The sequence below is a fragment of the Pisolithus orientalis genome (genome assembly GCF_024613125.1).
Source record: "Pisolithus orientalis strain OTSU chromosome Unknown F5J12scaffold_29, whole genome shotgun sequence".
Taxonomy (NCBI): domain Eukaryota; kingdom Fungi; phylum Basidiomycota; class Agaricomycetes; order Boletales; family Pisolithaceae; genus Pisolithus; species Pisolithus orientalis.
Window position 1 is genome coordinate 1 of NW_026260810.1, and position 21,169 is coordinate 21,169.

Sequence of the window (21,169 nt, forward strand, 5' to 3'; positions counted from 1 at the left end):
TTAACCTCTGGTAGCAGGAGATCCTTCAGATCAAAAATGACCATAGTGCACACAGAAGGAATTTTCACTCATGAGATTTCTTGGTGCAATTGCCCTGGGTCAGATCCAATTGACTGGCACCTTGATTTACTCAGGGAAAGACTCTTTCCAGCCAGTATAACAAAGCCCAAGACTGCTTTCACCTTTGATGTTCTTAATCACTTTCTCATTGATGCCCTGGAATGCAAGACTTCAGCTATGAGTTTCTATCAGAAGCTGAAGGGGTTCACCAACAATGCATTTCCTGACTGTATACCAGTTGAGTGCCATGCACTATTTGCTCTTAGGGGGTTCTATTAATGCATTCATTTCCAATTAGGACAGGTACCGAGAGCTGATGAGGGTTTCCAGACTGTGGAGGGATTTGAAACATAGGAAATGGTTTGGCTTTGGTCATGATAAAGAACAAGATCCTAGACAAGGAGAACTTGCACTCTTTTGTCCTGCCTGCCCACAACCAGGTATTAATTTACCTCCAGATTGGAAAACCTGATATGACAGGTATGGAGTGATAATCTGTAGGGTTTTGATTTCTAACTCCCCTCCCCCCTTAGTGATACCATAATGAGGCAATATGTCATGGATGGCAACTTCACTGCTCAGCATATGAAAATGAACAAGCCTGAGTTGGATGTGTCATTAGCAGATGGAACTGGTTACATGGTTGCTGAAAAGCCCTACCAGGCCCATCTTGAGCAGTCTTTGGATAACAAGGAGGTGAGTTGTCCCAAGGTCATGGAGTTTAAATGACCCACTGTACTGGTAGAGATCCACCTGCAGCAATCACAGGGCAATCAATGCTGCTAATATTAACAAGTCCAATCTCCAGTCCACTGGGATTGGTGCCACAGCCTGTGCTCAGCATGGTTGCTTTGTTCCCCATTCTGTGGTGGACTTTCAGAAAGGGGAAAAGTGAGTGGACCTGATGGATGTACTGGAAGCCTTTGGAACTCATTTTGTGCTAGGTACATGAACACAGATTACTCCATCTGCAGTGCTCTTGATTATCATTCAGAAAGCATCACAAAGGCCCTTGTCATTTATGATGTTGGGTGCCAGTGGAGTATTAACTTCCAGAGTCGGGTAAAATCCAGCTGCTCTCTCCATCTCCCTCCCTCCCTGGAAATCATTCCTGCTGTGGGGAAGTTTCATTTTGCTGCCCACAAACTCTCTTGCTTTCCAAGATATAGCCTCAACTTTATCAAGGGTGCTGGTCATCTGGATGGTGAAATTTTGGAGACATTGTGGGCTCCATTCAATACAATCTCTCCCACTGCAAGGTCTATGACTCAGGCCCACAGACAAGAAGTGTATGATGACCATATGAGAGATTCTAACTGGAAAAAAATTGTCAACATGGGTGAGAGACCTTTTCTTCAAAGAGAAGTTAATTTACCCCGTACATCTCAGTTCCTGCACTGTTGAAAAAATACAAGACCTCACACAAGTGCCTAGAAGAAATGAATCAGGCATATGAGCAGTTGACAGCTGTTCTAGACCCTGGCCAACTTGCCCAATGGGAGTCGGATGTTCTTGAGGCAGAAGCAAATCAAGGTGATTCCCTAGACATTTATTTGTTGAAAGGGGAAAAAGGTCAGTATGTTCCTAAGAAACCCTGGGCATGTCTGAATGGTTCTGTGGCTTGGCTTGTGGAAGGAATTAGCATAGAGGATGCACAGTATGGTCTGTGGTTTCCAGAAGCAATAGGTTGCTAACCAGACCTGCAGGGACCAGCTAAGATCTGAGCTTAGACAGAGCCACATGTCTACCAGACAAGAAATCAAAGTCTCAGAGAAAAGAAAAAGACTTTCTGCCAGGATTGACAAATTCCATGGCACCAGCCAGGCATTTCTCAAAGGTTTGGAGGTGGACAATGTCTTCATACCCCAGGATGATCCAGCATTCCTTGGGCAAGGTGAAGAAATTGATGACAATGGAGAGTACTGGGAAGATGATGAGGATTGGGAGGCTACAGAAGAAGGAGAGGAGCTACCTGCTGAGCTCATGAGTATATGGATGCCCTCATCCATTGGAGCAACCAAACTGATGGAGCTTGGCCTTCATGACCTCCTCAAAGAAGAAATGGAACTCAGGATTGGGCAAGCTAATGATTGTCTAGACCAGCTCTGAACCAACCTTGGACACAAGGCAATGTTATACAGACAGAACTTCCACAGTGCACAATCAACTAGGGAAGGTACAAGAACCAAGCAGGACATCCAAAAAGTGGTGGCTCGGATAAACAAGCAGGTCAGAAGTTATCAGAGGGCAAGGCAGGCCATTCTCCAGTTGGAACCCAATCAAGAGATTGGACAAAAATATCAGGCTATTCAGCCCCAGGACCTGGCAGTGAGTAAGGATGTTACAGAGGAGAACTGGTTTGGGCAGGGAACCAGCAAAATGGCATGGTTTTGGATGATGGATGGTGAACAGGGTCAACTGAATGCTGAGAAGGGGGGTTTAATGGAGGAGTGTAAGTGTTAATACTACTCAAAAAAGTCTCACTGATAAATTGTGGGGCAGTTTACAGGATCAACTGGCTCAAAGCAAGGGCAAGAAGGGACAGGTGTAAAGAAGAATTGTCATTGGTGAGGCATGAGATGGTTTGGGCCATCTTATGGTTTGAGTTCCAGAAGGACATATGGGAGAAAAGGGCTCTACAATTGTTGGAACCAGGGAAAAAGGCTTATGCTCATAAGCAGATAGTGTTGTGGACTGACTTTTCCAAAAAGGCCCAATTGATGTTCCAAGGTAAACAAATGGATTGTATTTAGAACATGGGTATATGTGTATAGTTTTCCGATTACCCTTGCTTTGCACTTGGTATCTGAATCAAAGTGAATAGCAAATACATCAAAACAATCATACCATAATGGTACCTTTCCTAAAAGAGTGATGGCCAAAAACTTCAACCTCCTGCCTAAATTGGGAAAGGCTGAAAAATTTTCACCTTGCTTCCAACCTCCATCATCTGTGCTGCTAATTATCCCCCTGATTTTATTCTCTCATGGCTGATTGGTCTGAAGTCTACTCTGATCTGCTGTCCTCCTATGTGGAGCAGTACACAGATGCCCGAGGGAATCCTGACCTCAGGGCCCAGATCCTGGCTGATGTGAAATCCCAGATCCTTCAGCAAGCATCTTCAGGATCTGTGGAATTGCCCCAGAACTTGAGAGTGGTAGGGTATCTTTTTCATCAAGTTTCACATATCTCAAGTGTATTTAGGCCATCAGAAGGGTGTTTTTGCCAGAACTAGACCCTGAAGACCAGGATGATGAGGAACACATCATTGAGAGCATCCTGGCTGCAACAGACAAGAGGAAGGAGCAGCCTGGGACTGGTGAGGATGAGGATGGCAGAGAGGAGAGGACCAGACCTACCAAGGCTGGAAATTACAGAAAACCCTTCACTGATTTTACTGCCTCCCAGCAGCTCTTCAAAGAGGACATGGATGCCTATGATAGGGAGAGGAGGGACACCAAGGACCCCAAGACCATAGGTCAGAGGACCAAAATCATCCAACAGTGGTGGGAGTCTCTTGCAGATGACAAGAAGGCTGAAGCAGGGAGGGCTGCTTCCAAGTGGAATAAGTTGGGAGCTCCAAAAGAAACTCATGAATTGTCAGTGCTGGTCTACTTCAAATGTCTTATACTAATCATGCAATAATTCAGGTACAGGAGAAAAAATTTTCCCAACATGGCCAGAGACTTTATTGAAACAGTCAGGAGGACCATGGGGTCAAATATAGTGATGTTTCTGGCTCATGAGACTACTGATTCTCAGATCAAGATGGCAGTGTAGGTTCCCCTTTACCTTGTCTATCCAATGCTAATGAAGAAACCTAGCTTTGAAACACAACCCCCTGATGGGAAGAAGGCCTTCTCAGAGTCTTCAGAGCCCACCAAGGATTGGGTTCTAAAGGGAGAGCAAATGTTAACCAATTATCTTTTGACTGAAGCTGGTAAGTGATAAATGTTGGTGATCAATGTAATATGTGTACCTAGGTTGATTCCATACTCAGCTGAGGAAGATTTGAATGATGAGAATCCAAAGGTGGAGATAGCCTTGGATGATGAAGGAAACCCAGAGGTACCAGCTTGGACTGGTCAGAAACTCAAGGTCCAGCAGAGTTTGGCAAGAATGGTCTTCCAGGCTGCCTATGGTATGTTCTTGATTGTCAAGTGCATCTACAGTTGTTGATGGAAGTTGGAAACATAGCAAAGTTTACAGGGAAGCCCAAGGCCAAGGTTCCCTGGGGCCTGCTTATCAAGTCCCATTTGGAGTATCTGAGTTCCAATTCCATCCCAGAAGGATTTGTGATGAAAGATCCTTCAAAATGGACCAAGGCTGACATGTGGATGCTTTGGAATCATTGGAATTCCCAAGAGGAGGAGGATAAGGTGATTGTTTCATTCATCAAGTGCAAAAAGGAGGACGAGCCATTGGGAAGGCCCTGGAACAGGAAAACCCCATCCAAAAAGAGAGAGTGGATGAGCCCTGGGGAGGACAGTGAAGCTGGGGTGGAGGCCAAGCCCTCAGATTTAGGGGAAGAAATTGGTGGGGCTGGTATGACCCCTATAGCAACTTCATCAGGGGCCCAGGATATCCTTGACTCTGGGAGGGCCCCATCTGAAGATACCCCTCATGAATCCAGCCCTGCTTGTCATGCCAATGGGGACAGGGTGAAATATTTAAAGTCCCTTTGCATCATGCCCAGGTACCAGGAACTTGTTGAGCTTGTAGATGGCTTGCCAGAGACAGTAAGTGATAAACTTTCTTCAAATACCAGGTTAACAAACATTTTGTACAGGAACCTGATGCTGGACCAGTCAACCTGCCTGTCTGGGCATCTTGGGCCTGGAGTGCCCAGTATTTGCCCCAGGAGATGCATGGCAATGGGGATTCCTTCTGGAAGGCACTGTATCAATTGCAAAGTGAAAAGTTTGCATCCACCCAGAAAGGTCTTACCATTGTACTGGGATTTGGTTTGTTGTGGAGGGAGTGCAAAAGAGCACAGGACATAGAATCAGATGACCCTGAAGCTGCTAATCTGGGCTTTTTGCTAGGCTCAGGTCTTGATATCCACAAGGGGGAAGATGTTATGGGTGCAGTGGGGCTGGTAGTTGCAAGACTGCAGCAGAATTCTGGTGGCTCAAGCAGAGGGATTGGTGCACAGGAAACAACTGAGGTCAGTGCAGGGGATTCCTGTCCCACCCAGGGGGGTGGCATGAAGGAATCCTGGAATACAAGAAAGGATGTGAGGAAAAGAAAAAGGGGAGATGGTGGGGATGTTGATCAGAAGATGGCAAAGGAGGGTGAAGAGGCAAGCAAGAAATCAACTAGAGCTCGTCAACCAACCAAGAGAGCTCTGGGTCTTGGTCTATAAATAAACTGTAGATGGTGTGAATCAAAAGGATCCCTATATATGGCTACCCATGCTCATTGCAAGTTTCAAACCCTGTGAGATCACTGACATCACCTGGAGGTGAAGAATGGCCATGGATTCAGGGGGTAAGGCCACCCCCCAGTGAGGTTGGCCAACACTGGTCTCAGGGGGTATGTCCATCTGGAAGTGTCATCAGAGTCAATACTTCTGGTAACATCTAAATTGACAAGCAATTGATTATGCCAAGGGAATTTTCAGGGTTTGGCCAACCCTACTTCCAGGTGGTGAGGTCTGTGTCCATCCCCCAGTGAAATTGGCCGACACCACTTCCAGGGTGTGAGTCCATCCCCCAGTGAGGTCAGCCAACACCACTTCCAGGGTGTGGATCCATCGCCCAGTGAGGTCGGCTGACACCACTTCCAGGGTGTGGATCCATTGCCCAGTGAGGTTGGCCGACACCACTTCCAGGGTGTGGGTCCATCCCCCAGTGAGGTCAGCTGACACCACTTCCAGGGTGTGGGTCCATCCCCCAGTGAGGTTGGCTGACACCACTTCCAGGGTGTGGGTCCATCCCCCAGTGAGGTCGGCCAACACCACTTCCAGGGTGCAGGTCGATCCCCCAGTGAGGTTGGCCGACACCACTTCCAGGGTGTGAGTCCATCCCCCAGTGAGGTTGGCCAACCTCCCTCCAACATGTCAGCCTATCCACCATCAGGGTCTATAGGCCGATGTCGGTTAGTCCCACTTTCAGGACCAAATGTGCATGTCCGATGACCCACTTTCTGGATTACATGTGACTGAAGGGTCGTCCAAAACAGCATGAATTACAACAACAAATGAAAGAGGTACATGTCAGTATGGAAAGTATATGCAGCTACATTGTAATTCAAAGTGGTCCCCCCTGATCAACACCACCTTCCTGCAGATGACCAGCAATTGATCATTGATACTCTTGGTTGGCAACAGCTTGATGAAGAGTGGTATTTGTGATGGATGCATACATCATTGCCTTCTTCTCATCTGCAGTAACAGTGTGCACCATAAATGCACCTACCTCAACCAGTAGCGAGGAGTCCTCAGTGGACAGAAGGGTCAACACCTTGGAAAGGTGGTCAACAGAACTGGTGGCAGCAGGGGTGGGGGCAGGTGAGGCAGCACTTGCATTTGCACTGTCATGGTATATCAAACCAAGGAGATTGGTCATGTGGTTGACAGCACCAGTCAGACCAAACACTGCAGTCCCAGCTGAGAGTTTGGGCAGAATTGGCTGTTGATTCCTAGGAGGACCAAAGGACCAGGCAGATGACCAACCAGACCCATGAGATGGTTTATGTGATGGGGGTGGGGTAGAAGTGTATGAAGTTGGATAGGGCCCAGAAGAAAATGTGTGTCTCTCCTTACCAGTCCTACTGACACTCCCTGAAGACATGCCCAGCCCCTTCATTGGGAAGGGAGGGTATGCTGGGATGCTGGCTGATGGTGTGCCCACCCCCTGGGTCAGGACCACAATGGGCGCTGAGACACTGGGCAATGCAGATGGAATCAGTGGATTGGGGTGCGAAGGGTTGGGAAAAAATGTGGGAAATTCAGCCATGAAGTCGATATACAAGGGATCAGGAGCTGGGTTCGTGCCACTGATGTTACTGTTGGAAGGCTTGTCGAAGTCCTCGAGCCAATTTGGGGGCCAGTTGGATGAGGGGGCCTCCAATGGCAGACTTATCAAGAGTAATCGCTGGAATTAAGTCTTCACATTAAAAAAATGTACATGGAAGGGCAGTAGTTCCTAGGTATATTCCTCACCACTTACTCATCCTCAGCGCCATCCACATCTATGTCAGACTCGTCTTCAAGGAGCTCCATGTGTCCCACTGCCTCTCTCTCCCTCAGGATGGCCTGGTAATCGATCCACATTGCCTCAGCAATTTGATTGCGCAATGTGCGTGCCTCTGGATGTTCTCCATTGCCTTCCAGTACACTGGGCCCCTCCAACCCATCACCACCTTGCACACCTGCATCAAATGGAGTGCCAAAGTCTTCTGGAAGTTCGCCTTCGAATGGATTGTGGATGTGGATGAAATTATGAAGGGCACAAAGTGCTGCTGGCAGCTGTGCTTGCGTCTGGAGATCAAATGGTGGAACTAGTGAAAGGATATGAAAACTGATGCTTTATGACACCAAAAATACGTTCAATAATGTTGCAGGCCGATGCATGCTGCAAGTTGAACAATTCTTGCTTGTTTGCAGGCCTGCAGTTTTCATCAGTAGGATGGTCAGGGGATCGTAAGTGTGATTACTTACCTTACACTAGCATGGCCCCATTCAGCTAAATGGTAGTGTACACCATGGTATGGAACAAGCAACATTCAGTCTGCAGGAAATCCAGCATCTGCAAGCAAAAACTTTCCTTTGGGAATCCTCAAGTCATGTGTGGTCGCATATTCGTAGACACAGGTGTCTGCTGCACTGCCCTCCCAGCCTGTAAGAGAGTATATAAACCATAAGTCAAAATTGCATGCGAAGAGACAGTTTTGGGAAACATATCCCTTGCAGTTCCAGTAGTTTGAATGTACATAGGCGGGGGGAGATGCATGGATATGGCTTCCATCGATGGTGCCGATAGCATTGCAGAAGTATGGCCAGAATTTTGGGTTGTTTTGGATCTTCAAAGGAACAGTATCACCAGCTGGAAATCGAACATAGTCTGTATAAAAAGGTTGTGTTGCAAGCATGGTGAGTATCATATGGAAATAACTGGAAACTCCATGCAGTAGTTACATCAGAGGAGTGTTAAATACATACTGTGAAATCATATCATTCAATCATTGAAAGCGCTCCCCTACATGCCTGAATGGCAGGCCAGTGACGCATGTATACAGGAATATCACGAGTTGTTCCTTGAGAGAAATGAACCTTGAATTCTTGAGTCCAAGCTGCTGCAAAGTGACAATAAGCTGCTGGAAAACCTCCACATGCATCCCAAGTTCGCAACGAATGTGTTCTGGATGACCTGCAAGCAGTTCCAGCACCCAGTCTTCACCAGACAGGCAGGAGGTGTGGTATGGCTGAGGTTCTCACCCAAGATCTGATTCGAGGAGATGTGTGACTGCACAGAGAATGATGCTGAGGACCAACGCAATATACTTTACCAGACAATGGCATTGTTCTAGGCTGAGAGGGCACATGTAGGGTTACATACTGTAGTACATGCTGATTGATTATCACTATCGGCAGCCCGGCACAGATTATGGCTCCGACTAAATTTCGGCATGCGCCGTTAGACTCAAGCGAGCCAACATGAGTCGGTAATGCTCGGCAATGCTCTACACCAGTTTCCGAACTGGCTCTTAGTGGTGATTAATAATGGTAACGTTGTCGTTGGTGGGCAACTGACTTCAGCCCGAGGATCAAACGCCCAGCGCTCATCCGTGACCGCTTTGAACCTGACACGCGTGACGTCATGACTGATGGTGGGTATCAAAAGGTTTCTTAGCACTTGCTCCGGCACTCTGCGTAATAAACCCGGCTTGAGACAGCAGTATGAGGTAGAGCTCACGACCGGGAACCGACGAGAGATGGTGGATAGATAACGTCAACGCCATCCGAGATATCCCGAACGACCGGTGGAGTCATTGGCATTGCCATGTGTTAAGCGCGTCAAACACTACATAGTGGAGCTCCGGCTATTGCTCTTGCATCCCACCTTGACAAGCACCGAAAATGCATGCAGTTCAGCGCCATTTTCAGCTACGGTCGCCGGTTAACCAGAGGGTGTGGTCTGTGTATGCCGCACGGCTATTCAGTACCTCTGTGTCGAGAGACAAGCAGCGTCTTGTCATCCTTGGCTCGGGATGGGGAGGATATCAAGTTCTCAGGAGTGTTGACAAGAAACGCTGGGGTGCGTTGTCTATCACGTCTGGGATTTTGTCAGTTACTGATCGACTCCCATCCAGATGTTACCATACTATCGCCCACGAATGCATTCAATTTCACACCCTTGCTTGCGGGTTGTGCAGTAGGGACACTGGAGTTTCGATGTGCCGTTGAACCGGTATGGTGACTGCGCTGCTGCTGTACCCGTGCTTGAGCTGATGACCCTTCCAGGTCCGACGATACTCTCCGCAAGTGGTAGGTATCGCTAAGATGTGTGTTGTCCAATTCATCATTCCCATTTTATAGACGGCCTACCAAGCGTGGTGTGATGCCATAGGTAACTGACCAGGCAAATCTTTTCATTACCCACTAATCCCTTGTTGAAGATTTCAAGGAAAAGACTTTGACATGCGTGCGTCTTGTCGTAGATCACTTACCTCCTTACGTACCACGTTTTCCTCCCCTTAGATGCCCGCTACGCCACCGCTACCGTTCGAAAAATCATCAGCTCCCCCGGTAGAAACGACGACAACAGAAACGAAGTTTCCGGGCACAGGAACCTCTTTTACCCTCAAGTATGACAAACTCGTTATAGCGGTTGGCGCCTATTCCCAAAGTGCGAAACCTGGAGGCACACGTAGATTGTAGGCGCTGAACGTTTTTTTTTTTTCCAGCTTTCAATGTCCCGGGCGTGAAAGAGTACGCTCACTTTCTTAAGAACGTACGGGATGCTAGATCCATTAGGACGCGTATCCTCGAATGTATGAATCTACAGACTTCGAGGCATTCGAGGCGTGCTATAACCTCAATCCCTTCACAGGCTTCGAGCAGGCGAACCAGCCCATCCTTTCAGACGTCCAACGACGAAACCTGTTGCATTTCTGTATAGTAGGTAAGCGCTCTAGATGTCTGCTTGGAATGTGGTTCATGTTTTGACCAGCTGCCGTATTGCCACACAGGGGGTGGGCCCACTGGCGTCGAGTTCGCAGCTGAGTTGCACGACCTTCTGCACGCAGAGATAGCGGATCACTATCCTGGGCTGGCACGCATGTCCAAGATTACTCTCTATGATGTCGCGCCGTATATTCTTGGCTCATTCGATAGATCGCTCTCGAAGTACGTCCTATCGTTTTAGGGTGCCGTGTCTCCGACTTCAAGTGATTGATGACTCTGTAGCTATGCAGAAGAAAAGTTCCGTAGAGACGGAATCGATATCAAGACAAAGCATCATGTTGAGAGAGTCGAGAATGTGAGTATCACGTGAACAACGTTGAATGCCTGGACTAACGCTGTCCAGGATAAGATGATCGTCAAAGAACAGGGAGAAGGTAAGGACGTATTCTTTGATGGGGACTGGATGTGTTAAATTTTTTCCACATACATAGTTCCATTTGGAATGCTTGTCTGGAGCACAGGTCTGGCTCCGAATCCCTTGATTCAGACCATTCAATCTGTGCAGAAGCATGAGAAAACCCAAAGGTAAGCTTACTTCGGTCCTGTACTGAAGAATTTGTTGAACGAGATGGCTTCAGTTTGCTGACGGATGAACATCTAAACCTCATCTTGAAAGACGGAAGAGTTGACCCAGATGTTTGGGCTATTGGGGATGCGGCAATTATCAAAACGGACATTTTACCTGCTACCGCACAGGGTAAGTTACTCTTTTGACCCTTTACCCTCTCCTACATGTTCTTTTACGTTCTTCGCCTCTTCTTTCTGCTCCGTGAACTAGCGGGTTCTTCCGGCGGTTCGGGCAGTGGATCACTGCATGCACTCCGATCACCTATTCGACTTCCTTAAGTTCCAATTCCTTGTCGCGTTGCATATCTGACAGAGTAAAAACAACGCAGTGGCCAACCAAAAGGCGAATTATCTTTCCAGGAAGCTGAACAGGATCGTCCGCGGAAGGGAACATGACAAACCATTCGAGTTTCACAATCAGGGAAGTCTAGCGTACCTTGGCGATTGGTACGTCATAATTTCCTCCGCAAGCCACTTCCCCTATGCCGGACCGGATGCTTTAAATCAGGGTTGTGACCAGTCTCAACAGCATCTGTGCTGGCCATAACTACTATGCTAACCACCGTTTGTTGTTAACAGGAAAGCCATATATGATCGGTCGCATGCTGAATCAGGGATCAAGGCGCGGGAGACAGGCAGGCTAGCATGGCTCTTGTGGAGGTCTGCATATTTCACGATGACTCTGAGCCTAAGGAATAAGTGAGTCACTTGTCTTCTTCCTACCTTTTTGGTCACTTCCTTCGAGTCTTGTTCCAAATCACTTTATTCCTATCCTGCTGTGATGACGAGGCCCAATTGCTGACACACTTTCTTTTAGGATTTTGGTGCCGACATACTGGTGGGTACAACTGAATAGGTTCTTCTGTTATCTATTTTTCTGACTAAATGCGGTGGCGGTCTGTGACTGATCGAAACCTCGGCCCTTTTCATCTCGCTGTGCGTTTGCACCACACTCATGCACGTTCGCTTCCTTGGCTCGGTGGTGCTCTGTACAGGTTCTTAAACTGTAGGTTACATCGGATCCTGACTCGTCGAGCGGTTATTTGATGATTAAAATAGGGATATTCGGGCGCGATCTCACTCGGTTCTAACCATTCGTGTCCAGTTGTCCATTGCATGCACATGGATCTAATAGGTGCCTGCTGTGCTATCTAAGACGGCCGCGAAACGTGCTCGTTATAGATTACCACCCGGATCATATCTCACTGTTACTATCAAGATTTGGACACCTCAACTCATGCCTTGTGCTTTTGTGTCCACGCTTAGACCTCGTCTCCATTCTTCACACACCATCCACAACGTACTATCCACACTCAACTAGTACTGCTTACTGCAATTCTCCTATTCTCACAGGTAATGATCATCAATATGTCTATAGTACACTTGGAATTGTTCGTGCCACTAACGTGAACGTTATGTTATGATGATATATTGGATGTTTATTTCGTAGAGCTTGAAATGGCGATTTTGAGATCTGAGCAGATATCTGTCAAACTTTCTTTCAACAATCATATGGTGTCCAGCCAAGCCACATAGTAAGGAAAAACAATGAGAGGCATATGTTAGTCTGACTTATTCGTGATGATCAGTAAAGTACCTAAAGGACTCGTCGACGGATCTTGCGTTTCTTCTCTGGAGGAGGCGACTCGGGTGTTGGTGACGGCGACCTTATTGTTGTCGCAGGTTCAGGTGCTGAAACGGGTGCGGAACCCGTGGACAGGATAGGTGGGAGTGTTCGTGCCGGTGGGGATAATGGTGGCGCCGGTGAGAGCGCTCGAGTGATCGTGGGCGGAGAGGTCGGCGCCGAAGTCGGTGACGCAAATGTGAGTGACGTTTTTGACCGAAGTGCTGGTGAATACGCTGATACACCTCGTTAGCAAACCACACCATGCCGCGGCCACCGAAGGACGAAGAGAAAGACTCACCAGCTTCTGCTGCTGTTGACGCGCCAACGACCCTGTCCTTAACGGCTTTTGCCCCTGCCAAGAAGCCCTCCATGAAGTCGGCATTGGCACCATTTCCCCCATGACCAGCCTCGCTCACAAGCTCTCCTTCACTTTCAAAGCCATACCCTTGCAAATCTGCAATAAGTGCAGACCAGGCCGGCTCAACATTTTTCGAGGACTCGATGCCGCCATTGGCGGATATTCCGACATGGGAAACGTGCACGAATGAATGAGGAGATGGGCCCGAAATCATACATGGCTTCAGCGGTGTCGTAGTACTTGGTCGTATTGGAGGCTGATTTGCAGAAGCAGGCAGAGATTTGGATTTGTTCTTGGACTTGAGTGGGTTCAAATTGGTGGCTTTCGCTTGTTTCTTAGTGGAGTTAACTCGTTGGCGGAAGGCACCAAAGACTAGAATGCAGAATGTGGGTGAACACGTGGGGGAAGACGCAAGCGAATAGAGGGGCTGGCTCACAATGGCGACGGGTCCTGTCGGCGACTTTCTTAAAGAACACGTCCGCTTCTTCGTCTTCGTCGAAGCAAAAACCAAACATACGGGTCTAGGTATAGACCATTGCCCATCAACCTAAACCACACCAGCGTGGGAGGGAACTTACGGTACCAGTGAAGTAATGGAAGAAAGGCTTATCCTTACAGTATTCAAACACCTCCGGAACAGAAAACATCCATACAACCCTGTCCGTCTTCACGTCGATAAGTCTGAACCAGTATTTTTCCTTCAGGCGCAGTCCGTGTCCTTGTGCGCCACCACGGTCCGGCGGTGGGGACAACAACTGCGAAGGTACACCAGCGAGCGAACCCAGTCCTTCGCGATCACGCCCAAAAACGAGGATACCTTTCAGTTTAGAGTAGGTCCAATTCAGATGTGGATTGATAAATGGGGCGTAGTACACCCTAACGGCCGCAGTGGCGATCACCTTTTGCGTGTTGAGCTCGAGAACAGAAGAGAGGTACGGGTGGCGTTGTTTATCTTCTGGCGTGAAGAACGCCGTCGTCGGTTGATGCATGTGGACAAAGAGATTAGGATGGAAAGACAGGTTTAGCAAGAGAACGACAATGGTGCCCAATATATCGATTGTAAAGTGCAGAAGTGGAGCGAAAACAACTGGCGGGCTTATATACAACGCGACTCAGCAATTGTGCACTGTGAAGACAGCGTGGTCGCCTCATGGACTCACCTACACCCGGTGGCGCTGCCGTCCTGAAAAGGATCGATACCATATTCATGATGGTAAAGGGTATGGTGGACTGTTTTTGAAGCTTGTTCGAGCGGACCACCGCCACTCCTGATAGCTCACAGCAAGCCTAATACAATACCCCACCAGCAGAAAGCCTGAGGATCACTAATCCATTGTTATCGATATATCTATATCTCTGCGGCTTGGCCTGACTGCGTATCACTGTGCAAACCAGAGCGGTGTGTGTAGCTGTGAGGAACTTGACATCACCCACCCTTCTGATCCTTAGTTCCGGTCAATAAATAACCACCCAGGGACTGGGACGGACAAAACCGAGGCCGACAAGGCGTTAGGACGGGAAAGCGATATCCAGCCGCAAGCATGAGTGCCACGAGGCTGGACTTAATTTTTCAGGCCCAGAACAAGGTTTTTGTCAACGTGTCCGTGGTATTTCGAGAAGATAGCAACACGGAGAGATACGTAACGGGCCGACGACACGTGCCAAATCCGGAAGAGAAGTATAGGCCCATTAATCACACCTTTGCCGCGGTCGTTCACACTCATCCCAGCAGCAGCGAATTTGAATGAGTGGACTACAGGCATGGAGTTTCACCAACCCCCGTCAGGTAACAGTCGAAGTCACGCCACCTGGCCAATTAGAGTCAGGAGGGGCCTTTAGTAGAAGTGCATGTACCTACTTTGCATAACTATTGTATAATGACCGACGAAGTCGTGGGTATTTGCTGTGGGCTCCACGGCTCAGACCGTCAGGTCCACGTAAGGAGTTAGTCCACGAGAGGCGGCAGTGCACGGAACTGAACGTTTTCATAGCCCGCTAGATGAATTATCATCCTCATCCATGTCCTGTACACCAACCCGTTGTCATAGAACGACTATCAAATGGCGCAAACAATCCTGGCAAAAACGGCGCTCCGATCTTCTCAGATCGTAAGGAGATGGGATTGCGTGAGGCCAATCCATCTACAGCAATTAAATGAATTGGCGCGACCAACCTCACAGCAGTGATGTTGTGCGATTACATAACTGGATGGATTTCCGTGGAGGGGTTATTTCCAAGACATCGCAAGGGAAGGCGACACGCGTCCTTGAACTTAAAGTAGAAGTAGATGCCATCCAAAGCCAATGCTGTAAACGTTGGAATCGAGGACGAATTAAACGTCGAGACAAGCCGCCAACTTGGTTATCTCATGAGAAAATCTACTGCTAGAAACAAGCAGGGCGGCGGTTTTTTTTTTCGTGAACCCTCGTTTCCATGAGCAGGTAGGGCAAATATTCAGCTTGATCCGTCCGAGAAGCACTTCGTTGGGCTGTACCGCTAAATCGGGCAGGAGAGCAAGTCGCCTGGTTGACGGCAGAACTTCCGCGCGAAGAGGTCTACATGCGGGATGTGGAGGGTGTACAGGACGCCAACTGATGTGCACGAAGTGGGCATGACCTCTCCAAGTACAATCACATCACGAACGCAGCCTTGGAGCGTTCGTCCATGAAAGTCAACCGAGCGCCTCTCAGGACACGAAAGTTACCGGGACGGCCCTGCATCGAGGCATCTCCAACTCCAACAACTGGTCTAAGATGGCCATACCGGTAAGCATCCAGAACGTTGCGCAGAGATAACGAATATGCAACGTCATGGTAGACCTTGATGTAATCCGTTGCTTCTAATTGTGCCCTGTATACATATGGCGCGAAAGTGTTATGAGAAGGCAAACTCGATCCTATCGTATTTCTCGACTTGAAACAATACTGATGGAACTGGTGATAGGGGTTGTCAGCACTTTCTTCAGTGGCGTCTGAGGCGATGCCTATCGTGTCCGAAGAAGTGGCATGGAGAGATAACGAAATAGGTCCTAGCCGCGTTGCCTGTTGGAGCTGTAGGAGAAAATTCCAGAAGTCAACCAGGATCTCCTGAGTCCAAATTATCTTGTGGCGGGGGTACTCGGATACCAGAGCAATGTCTTCGGGAGATTGAACAATGACAGCGACGCTGGCATCTTCCAATGGCACTTGTCCCCGTATGGGAATGAGCCAAGAACCCCTTCGATATTTGCTCCTCAGAAGCTCCGAGACTGTTGAAGCGGTGTATGGTAAGACAGGCAACGGAAGCACCTTCGAAAAGTGCGGACATTTCTCCAGGTCGAGATCGGGGAATTTGGTTGCACGAGTGGGTAAGAAGTGCGGCTGGATTTGTATGAAAGCGACTGACGACACCCCGGAAAATAACGGCACGAACCCGAGGTATAATTTCTGCAATAGAAGACGTAACAAGTTTGGGTCTCTTCGCGGGTTGGAAGTCGAGTAGTTCGGACTCCAGCGTACGTTTCGCGCGCCTCGGAGAAAACGGTTCTTCGACAGGACTGCGGATTCGCTCACGGAAGCGGGAACGAGCCCGACCGGTGCCAACTTCTCGGAAGTCCGTACTTTGAAATTCGTCGAGGTGTTGCAACGAAACACACTCGTCGCTATCTGGCAATGGCAAGACCCCCCACTCTTGTACACCCTCAATGCCGGGCCAGTGGATTTCGCCTGCGATCCGTGGTGGCTTCGTGTAATACTCGTACAGTCTGTCTCGATGCGCGATGTCTATGGGAGTTCAGCGCGTCGACATGTCAGTGCAACCGCAGGTACGCACGGAAAGCGGATTCCTGTATTCGTTGTACGGGTGTTACCCAATTCGTATCAGAAAGCAAGGCAGATACTATGACGCGTCCCTCCTCAACCCTGGCTGCCGGTATCAAAGGAACTGTATCGTCCGCACTGGCGGCAAAGTCGTGGACTGTAATTTGCACGTCGGATTTCATAAAAAGAATAAATTCAAGTTTCTCGGAGCTGTACAACGCGATCCGTGTGTAGGGTGGTCGGTCGCTTAGGCGATAGACGGAATACCACGTCCCGGCAGCAATACCAACACAGCCACAGATTTCCGACGCCACTGGCATGTTGTGATTTGATTCCAACTTGTACACCGGCAGTAAGCAGTTGGTAAGACATCAAATCAGAGATTTGTGAGTGCACCCATTGCATTTTCCACGGAAAGAGCCTCTCCCATCCCAGCTTTCTGTGTAATTTGTCATTGCTCTCTATTTATTCGTCCGCAAATCAAGTCATGGCCCAGGCTCAACAAAGAGATATCGTCATCATCGGAGGTGGAATAATCGGTTGTACAACTGCCTATTATCTGTCCAGGAACCCCCTGTACAGCTCAGAAAGCACAAGGATAACGGTGCTCGAAGCGTCCGCCAACGGAGTCGCTCAGGGCGCGTCTGGGAAAGCAGGGGGACTCGTCGCTAAATGGGCATATCCCGCCGAACTTGTCGACATATCATTTCCTGAGCACGTCAGACTAGCAAAGGAACACAATGGAATCGACAAGTGGGGTTTTCGCTTCGTAGAATGCGGAACATGGGAGGGAGTGGGTGAGGACTTGAAACGCGACCCTGGTTCCGGAGTGGGAAAGGGCGGGAAACGCAAGAGTTTGGAAAAGACTCTTGGAGTGGAATTGGATACAGATACGGAAAGGATCAACAAGAGACACCCGGAGGGCTTGAATTGGATTAAGCAAGAGCTCACGACATCATACGCCCTAATGGACCCCACAACAGGCCTCGAGGGAACCGCTCAGGTTCACCCTTACCTCTTCACCACGAACATGATGGAGTTGGCGGCTGAAAATGGCGTCAAGCTTCGGAGAGGAAGCGCAACTTTGCATAGCGGTCGAGTCAGGCAGGGTCACGGGCGTTCGGTACACAGATACTGAGAGGGAGGAACAATTAGTTCCAGCTAACTCATGTCATCCTGGCCGCCGGTGCATGGTCCCCAACTTTATTGTCATCCTTGCCGATATCTGCAACCCGCGCTCACAGTGTTACCTTCCGCCCGAAACCTGGCGTAGACATTGCACCATACGTGCTCTTCACCGATATCAAATTACCGCGAGGCCATCACGCTTCCCCAGAGATCTATGCTCGCCCTGACAACGAAGTGTATGCTTGCGGCCCAGGCGACGACTCAACACTTCCTGGTAATGTGGATGATGTTGAGGTCGACCAGACAGCGTGCGAAAGTATCAGGGAGCAAGTCGTGAGTATTGCGCCAAAGCTGAGGGAAGGCACAGTCGAGAAGCGCCAGGCATGCTTTCTTCCCACCGTAAGCCACAGGGGGGGTGGGGGTCCCATCATAGGCGAAGCAAAGACAGTGGCGAAGGGCCTCTACATTGCCACTGGACATACCTGCTGGGTGGGTGTCGAAATTTTGACTGAGGGACGTGGCAGTCTGACAACGTTGCAGGGTATCTGTAATGCGCCTGGAACTGCCAAGGTTATGGCCGAACTAGTCCTGGACGGTAAAGCATCGCCACGGAAACTCAAGAGGCTGGACCCATCCTATTTTTTGTAGCAACACTTACCAAGAAAGTCAGAGTTGAAGTAAAAATCGGAGAATGTAGTCCGTGTAACGCACACGTTGAGTCATACGGTCATTCACAGCCGGCATCAGCGAGATTTGAAGATACATTGAGAAATGGTACGTTCTGCGGTAGAACCTACCTCGAAACTCAGTGTCATGTTCTAGGAGACGAGGCTGTGGTCGGACCTCGGCTGTCTCCCACCACAGGCAGTGTCAGTGGGACCAAGGATTTTGGGTCGGGCGACCAGAAAATATGACAGGCTTTCGGTCGATTCGAGCTGCTTGTTTCTCGGAGGTGACATAATTCCGCAGTGCTGTGTTGACCATATTTAAGAGCAGCCGTAAATCATGACATGGGGATTCTGTAGAAATGTAGGCGTTGGACGTCACTGATTGTCATGGCACGAAAATAGGGTGGCCAAATGTTGCCTCGTGTTGCTCGAACTTTCCTGTGTAGCAGGCTGATAGTTGCGATGCGGAGGTCGCGATCGTCAGTAAGTTCTCTGGGCGAGCCTCGGCGAAAGTATAAGGTTCCCTGAGATCGTCTGGGAAGCGAAGTTTAGGTGGGAGTAGTATGTACCGGAACAAATCCCGGACCAGTGACATTGAAATGAGTCGGGCCCGATACGACATGCCCGAGTATTAGTATGTTGGGCTCCGAAAGGTGACTTGAGAGGTCGACCCTGACATACATATGACCATATGCCAACCACTGCGACCGGCTCTACGAGGGAAAGCACGATGGCCTGCAGAGTGCTTGTTGTACTTTTTATTTTATTTTTATTTTTTACCTAGAAACTGAGTCAGTAGTAAAGGGAAGGTAAGTAAAGGTGTTACTACTAAGTAACTAATACCCATCAACATGAGTACGGCTGACAGCGACCCTGACGGTGCCTTAAATTTTTTCCTCTTCCGAAGTGGACCCACAGACGAATCACCGAAGATACAGTTTTTCGTAACCATAGTAATACCCACCTCGGTCAGGCGACCGCCTGTGCTTCTACAAGGTATGTATTTGGCTCCTTTCTTTTTGAGTCAAAAAGGTTCATTGCCCATTTGATGGGGCCCGATGATTGATCCAGCTGCGTATATGTAACGCTTCCTGCCCCCAAGCTGCGGTATATTACGGTACACCCGACTCGGTCGACCCCAAGTCATCATCATACATATCAGCCTCGTGCCCTCGTGTCAACCATAACTATTAGACCGGCCGGTCGCCAGACTAAAAAGGGTGAAAGGCAGACGCATCAACTTGTCCAAAATTTCACATCTCCTTTCCCCGTCTCTTCCCCCGATATTTTTCTACTACATAGTCATGGTGAATGTAATTGCCCTCATTCCCCTCTAACGACATCAGGATTCAACCGACGCTTTCACCCGTACCCTACGCTCAGCCATTGTCCACTCACGATTGGTATGTAGCACTTCAGCTCTATCATCTTTCCCCGGCCACGTCTGGACGGCTTCCTGACGATTTTCCGTTCTGATTACCACACGTCAGGTCCCTTGTTTTGACGAATTGCATACCTTAGCGCTGTGCATCTCTCAGCCATACAAATCAGTGCACCCTCATTGTCGTTCCCTTCAGTTGATCCCACCCTTGTCCTCGGGTATCACTATCTCTTTACAACCACAAGCAAATGCATCCTTCTCGCTTGATGCCTACAACGCGGTGCGCCCTGTCTCCAAATGACGAGCCCCTTGAGTGCGTTCCTTATTCCTCTGTCACTGCAATCCCCATACTAACATTGAAATAGCCTCCTCTGTCGCAAATTCAACGTTGCCAAGGTGACTCTTCCACCTGGCTCTCCCATCCCGCCAACGATCGACATGCGAGTCATCAAAGATGCGCATGTACCTTCTCACGTACTTGCCGTCTTCGATACCCAAGACAACGAGCGGGGGCCTTCGTTTCAGCCTATCATTGTGCCCATCCGTGCCGACCTCTACACCAGAGATTTCCGAAAAAATATTATCCCACAAAGTCCTCCCGGCACTCCTTACCCAATACCCCATTGGATTACTAATCTGGGCGGACAATACGTTACGCTTCCCGTTGTCCCAACTTTGGTACCCCACGCGTCGTCGATACCATTGTTGTTACTATTTGCATTGGGCCTCGAACCGCGGTCACAGCTTCTTTACTGCCGGTTGCTACCCAGCGAAGTCATCGAAGAATTTCCTGCTTTCCCTGCGATGGCTCAGTCGATGGCACGATTGTGCGCCGATGACCAGTTGATCAGCCACATCCGATTCAACCAGGGGCTATGGAGGAATATTCTGGCGTTGGGGCCCCGTGACATTGAATTTATCCAGGTGGTTCAGACGGCGTGGAATGCGACAGTCGAAGCTCGCCGCATCCGGCAGCTTGCTGCTGTGGCAAGGACTCCAAACATCTAGCGCCTGTTTTAGGGCACGCGGGGGATGGAGCATGGGCCCTTCTCGATTTCCCACCGATTTTTCTCACTCCCCTTCTCGATATACTTATGTGAAAAACGGCCCTAATGATCATGACTTACAACAGCATAATTCGCATATACAGTGCTAATTTTTTGTCCGTTTTTATTCCACTATTACCGGTAGCTGATATATCTGATATAGACTAGACACAAGTAATGACGACGCTCAGACACGTGTAACCAATCACGCCCGTCGATAGAAACCCCATTGCTGATGGGAGTTGGAAGGCCGAGACGGAAATTCTTGTCGGAATTCAAACGCGTACCGTGATCACCCATATACTATAATGTCTCAAAGCGTCCTTGATCCATCAATTCCCGCAACCC

General features: G+C 48.9%; 7 protein-coding genes across 7 annotated transcripts; 5 read left to right on the plus strand and 2 right to left on the minus strand.

Moving 5' to 3' along the window:
* Nucleotides 1-36: 36 nt before the first annotated feature.
* On the plus strand, nucleotides 37-1,464 carry F5J12DRAFT_906816 (uncharacterized protein; the record flags this gene model as incomplete). The annotated part of the gene is made up of 5 exons (XM_051748826.1): nucleotides 37-297; nucleotides 359-500; nucleotides 686-756; nucleotides 806-855; nucleotides 1,059-1,464. 5 exons carry the CDS (start codon nucleotides 37-39, stop codon nucleotides 1,462-1,464), a joined length of 930 nt encoding a protein of 309 aa, XP_051597370.1.
* Nucleotides 1,465-3,046: 1,582 nt separating this feature from the next.
* On the plus strand, nucleotides 3,047-5,425 carry F5J12DRAFT_895287 (uncharacterized protein; the record flags this gene model as incomplete). Its single annotated transcript, XM_051747816.1, has 7 exons — nucleotides 3,047-3,217; nucleotides 3,265-3,659; nucleotides 3,711-3,836; nucleotides 3,885-4,000; nucleotides 4,061-4,201; nucleotides 4,258-4,799; nucleotides 4,850-5,425. The coding sequence occupies 7 exons, from the start codon at nucleotides 3,047-3,049 to the stop codon at nucleotides 5,423-5,425; spliced, it is 2,067 nt and encodes a 688-aa protein (XP_051597371.1).
* Nucleotides 5,426-9,014: 3,589 nt separating this feature from the next.
* Nucleotides 9,015-12,196, plus strand: F5J12DRAFT_283382 (FAD/NAD(P)-binding domain-containing protein). The gene is made up of 18 exons (XM_051738727.1): nucleotides 9,015-9,320; nucleotides 9,376-9,473; nucleotides 9,527-9,550; nucleotides 9,602-9,632; nucleotides 9,682-9,707; nucleotides 9,764-9,911; nucleotides 9,970-10,056; nucleotides 10,116-10,187; nucleotides 10,255-10,411; nucleotides 10,472-10,544; nucleotides 10,593-10,623; nucleotides 10,681-10,774; nucleotides 10,828-10,946; nucleotides 11,146-11,263; nucleotides 11,396-11,515; nucleotides 11,634-11,654; nucleotides 11,812-11,822; nucleotides 11,876-12,196. The coding sequence occupies exons 1-18, from the start codon at nucleotides 9,143-9,145 to the stop codon at nucleotides 11,905-11,907; spliced, it is 1,440 nt and encodes a 479-aa protein (XP_051597372.1). The 5' UTR covers nucleotides 9,015-9,142; the 3' UTR covers nucleotides 11,908-12,196.
* Nucleotides 12,197-12,413: 217 nt separating this feature from the next.
* On the minus strand, nucleotides 12,414-13,790 carry F5J12DRAFT_784753 (uncharacterized protein; the record flags this gene model as incomplete). Its single annotated transcript, XM_051743091.1, has 4 exons — nucleotides 12,414-12,664; nucleotides 12,742-13,173; nucleotides 13,238-13,322; nucleotides 13,380-13,790. 4 exons carry the CDS (start codon nucleotides 13,788-13,790, stop codon nucleotides 12,414-12,416), a joined length of 1,179 nt encoding a protein of 392 aa, XP_051597373.1.
* A 1,641-nt stretch (nucleotides 13,791-15,431) lies between these two features.
* On the minus strand, nucleotides 15,432-16,780 carry F5J12DRAFT_724734 (uncharacterized protein; the record flags this gene model as incomplete). The annotated part of the gene is made up of 3 exons (XM_051741559.1): nucleotides 15,432-16,160; nucleotides 16,213-16,562; nucleotides 16,612-16,780. 3 exons carry the CDS (start codon nucleotides 16,778-16,780, stop codon nucleotides 15,432-15,434), a joined length of 1,248 nt encoding a protein of 415 aa, XP_051597374.1.
* Nucleotides 16,781-17,085: 305 nt separating this feature from the next.
* On the plus strand, nucleotides 17,086-18,377 carry F5J12DRAFT_952975 (FAD dependent oxidoreductase; the record flags this gene model as incomplete). Its single annotated transcript, XM_051749829.1, has 3 exons — nucleotides 17,086-17,697; nucleotides 17,754-18,215; nucleotides 18,267-18,377. 3 exons carry the CDS (start codon nucleotides 17,086-17,088, stop codon nucleotides 18,372-18,374), a joined length of 1,182 nt encoding a protein of 393 aa, XP_051597375.1.
* A 1,365-nt stretch (nucleotides 18,378-19,742) lies between these two features.
* Nucleotides 19,743-20,984, plus strand: F5J12DRAFT_283489 (uncharacterized protein). The gene is made up of 3 exons (XM_051738728.1): nucleotides 19,743-19,797; nucleotides 19,885-20,088; nucleotides 20,141-20,984. Exons 2-3 carry the CDS (start codon nucleotides 20,024-20,026, stop codon nucleotides 20,781-20,783), a joined length of 708 nt encoding a protein of 235 aa, XP_051597376.1. The 5' UTR covers nucleotides 19,743-19,797; nucleotides 19,885-20,023; the 3' UTR covers nucleotides 20,784-20,984.
* The last annotated feature ends 185 nt before the right edge of the window (nucleotides 20,985-21,169 follow it).

Coding starts and splice junctions, on each gene's coding strand:
- F5J12DRAFT_283382 (XM_051738727.1), top strand. CDS start 9,143: ATGCATGCAGTTCAGCGCCATTTTCAGCTACGGTCGCCGGTTAACCAG. Junction 9,912..9,969: donor GGTTGGCGCCTATTCCCAAA/GTGCGAAACCTG, acceptor TTTTTTTTCCAG/CTTTCAATGTCCCGGGCGTG. Junction 10,775..10,827: donor AAGCATGAGAAAACCCAAAG/GTAAGCTTACTT, acceptor AGATGGCTTCAG/TTTGCTGACGGATGAACATC.
- F5J12DRAFT_283489 (XM_051738728.1), top strand. CDS start 20,024: ATGCATCCTTCTCGCTTGATGCCTACAACGCGGTGCGCCCTGTCTCCA. Junction 20,089..20,140: donor CCAAATGACGAGCCCCTTGA/GTGCGTTCCTTA, acceptor ACATTGAAATAG/CCTCCTCTGTCGCAAATTCA.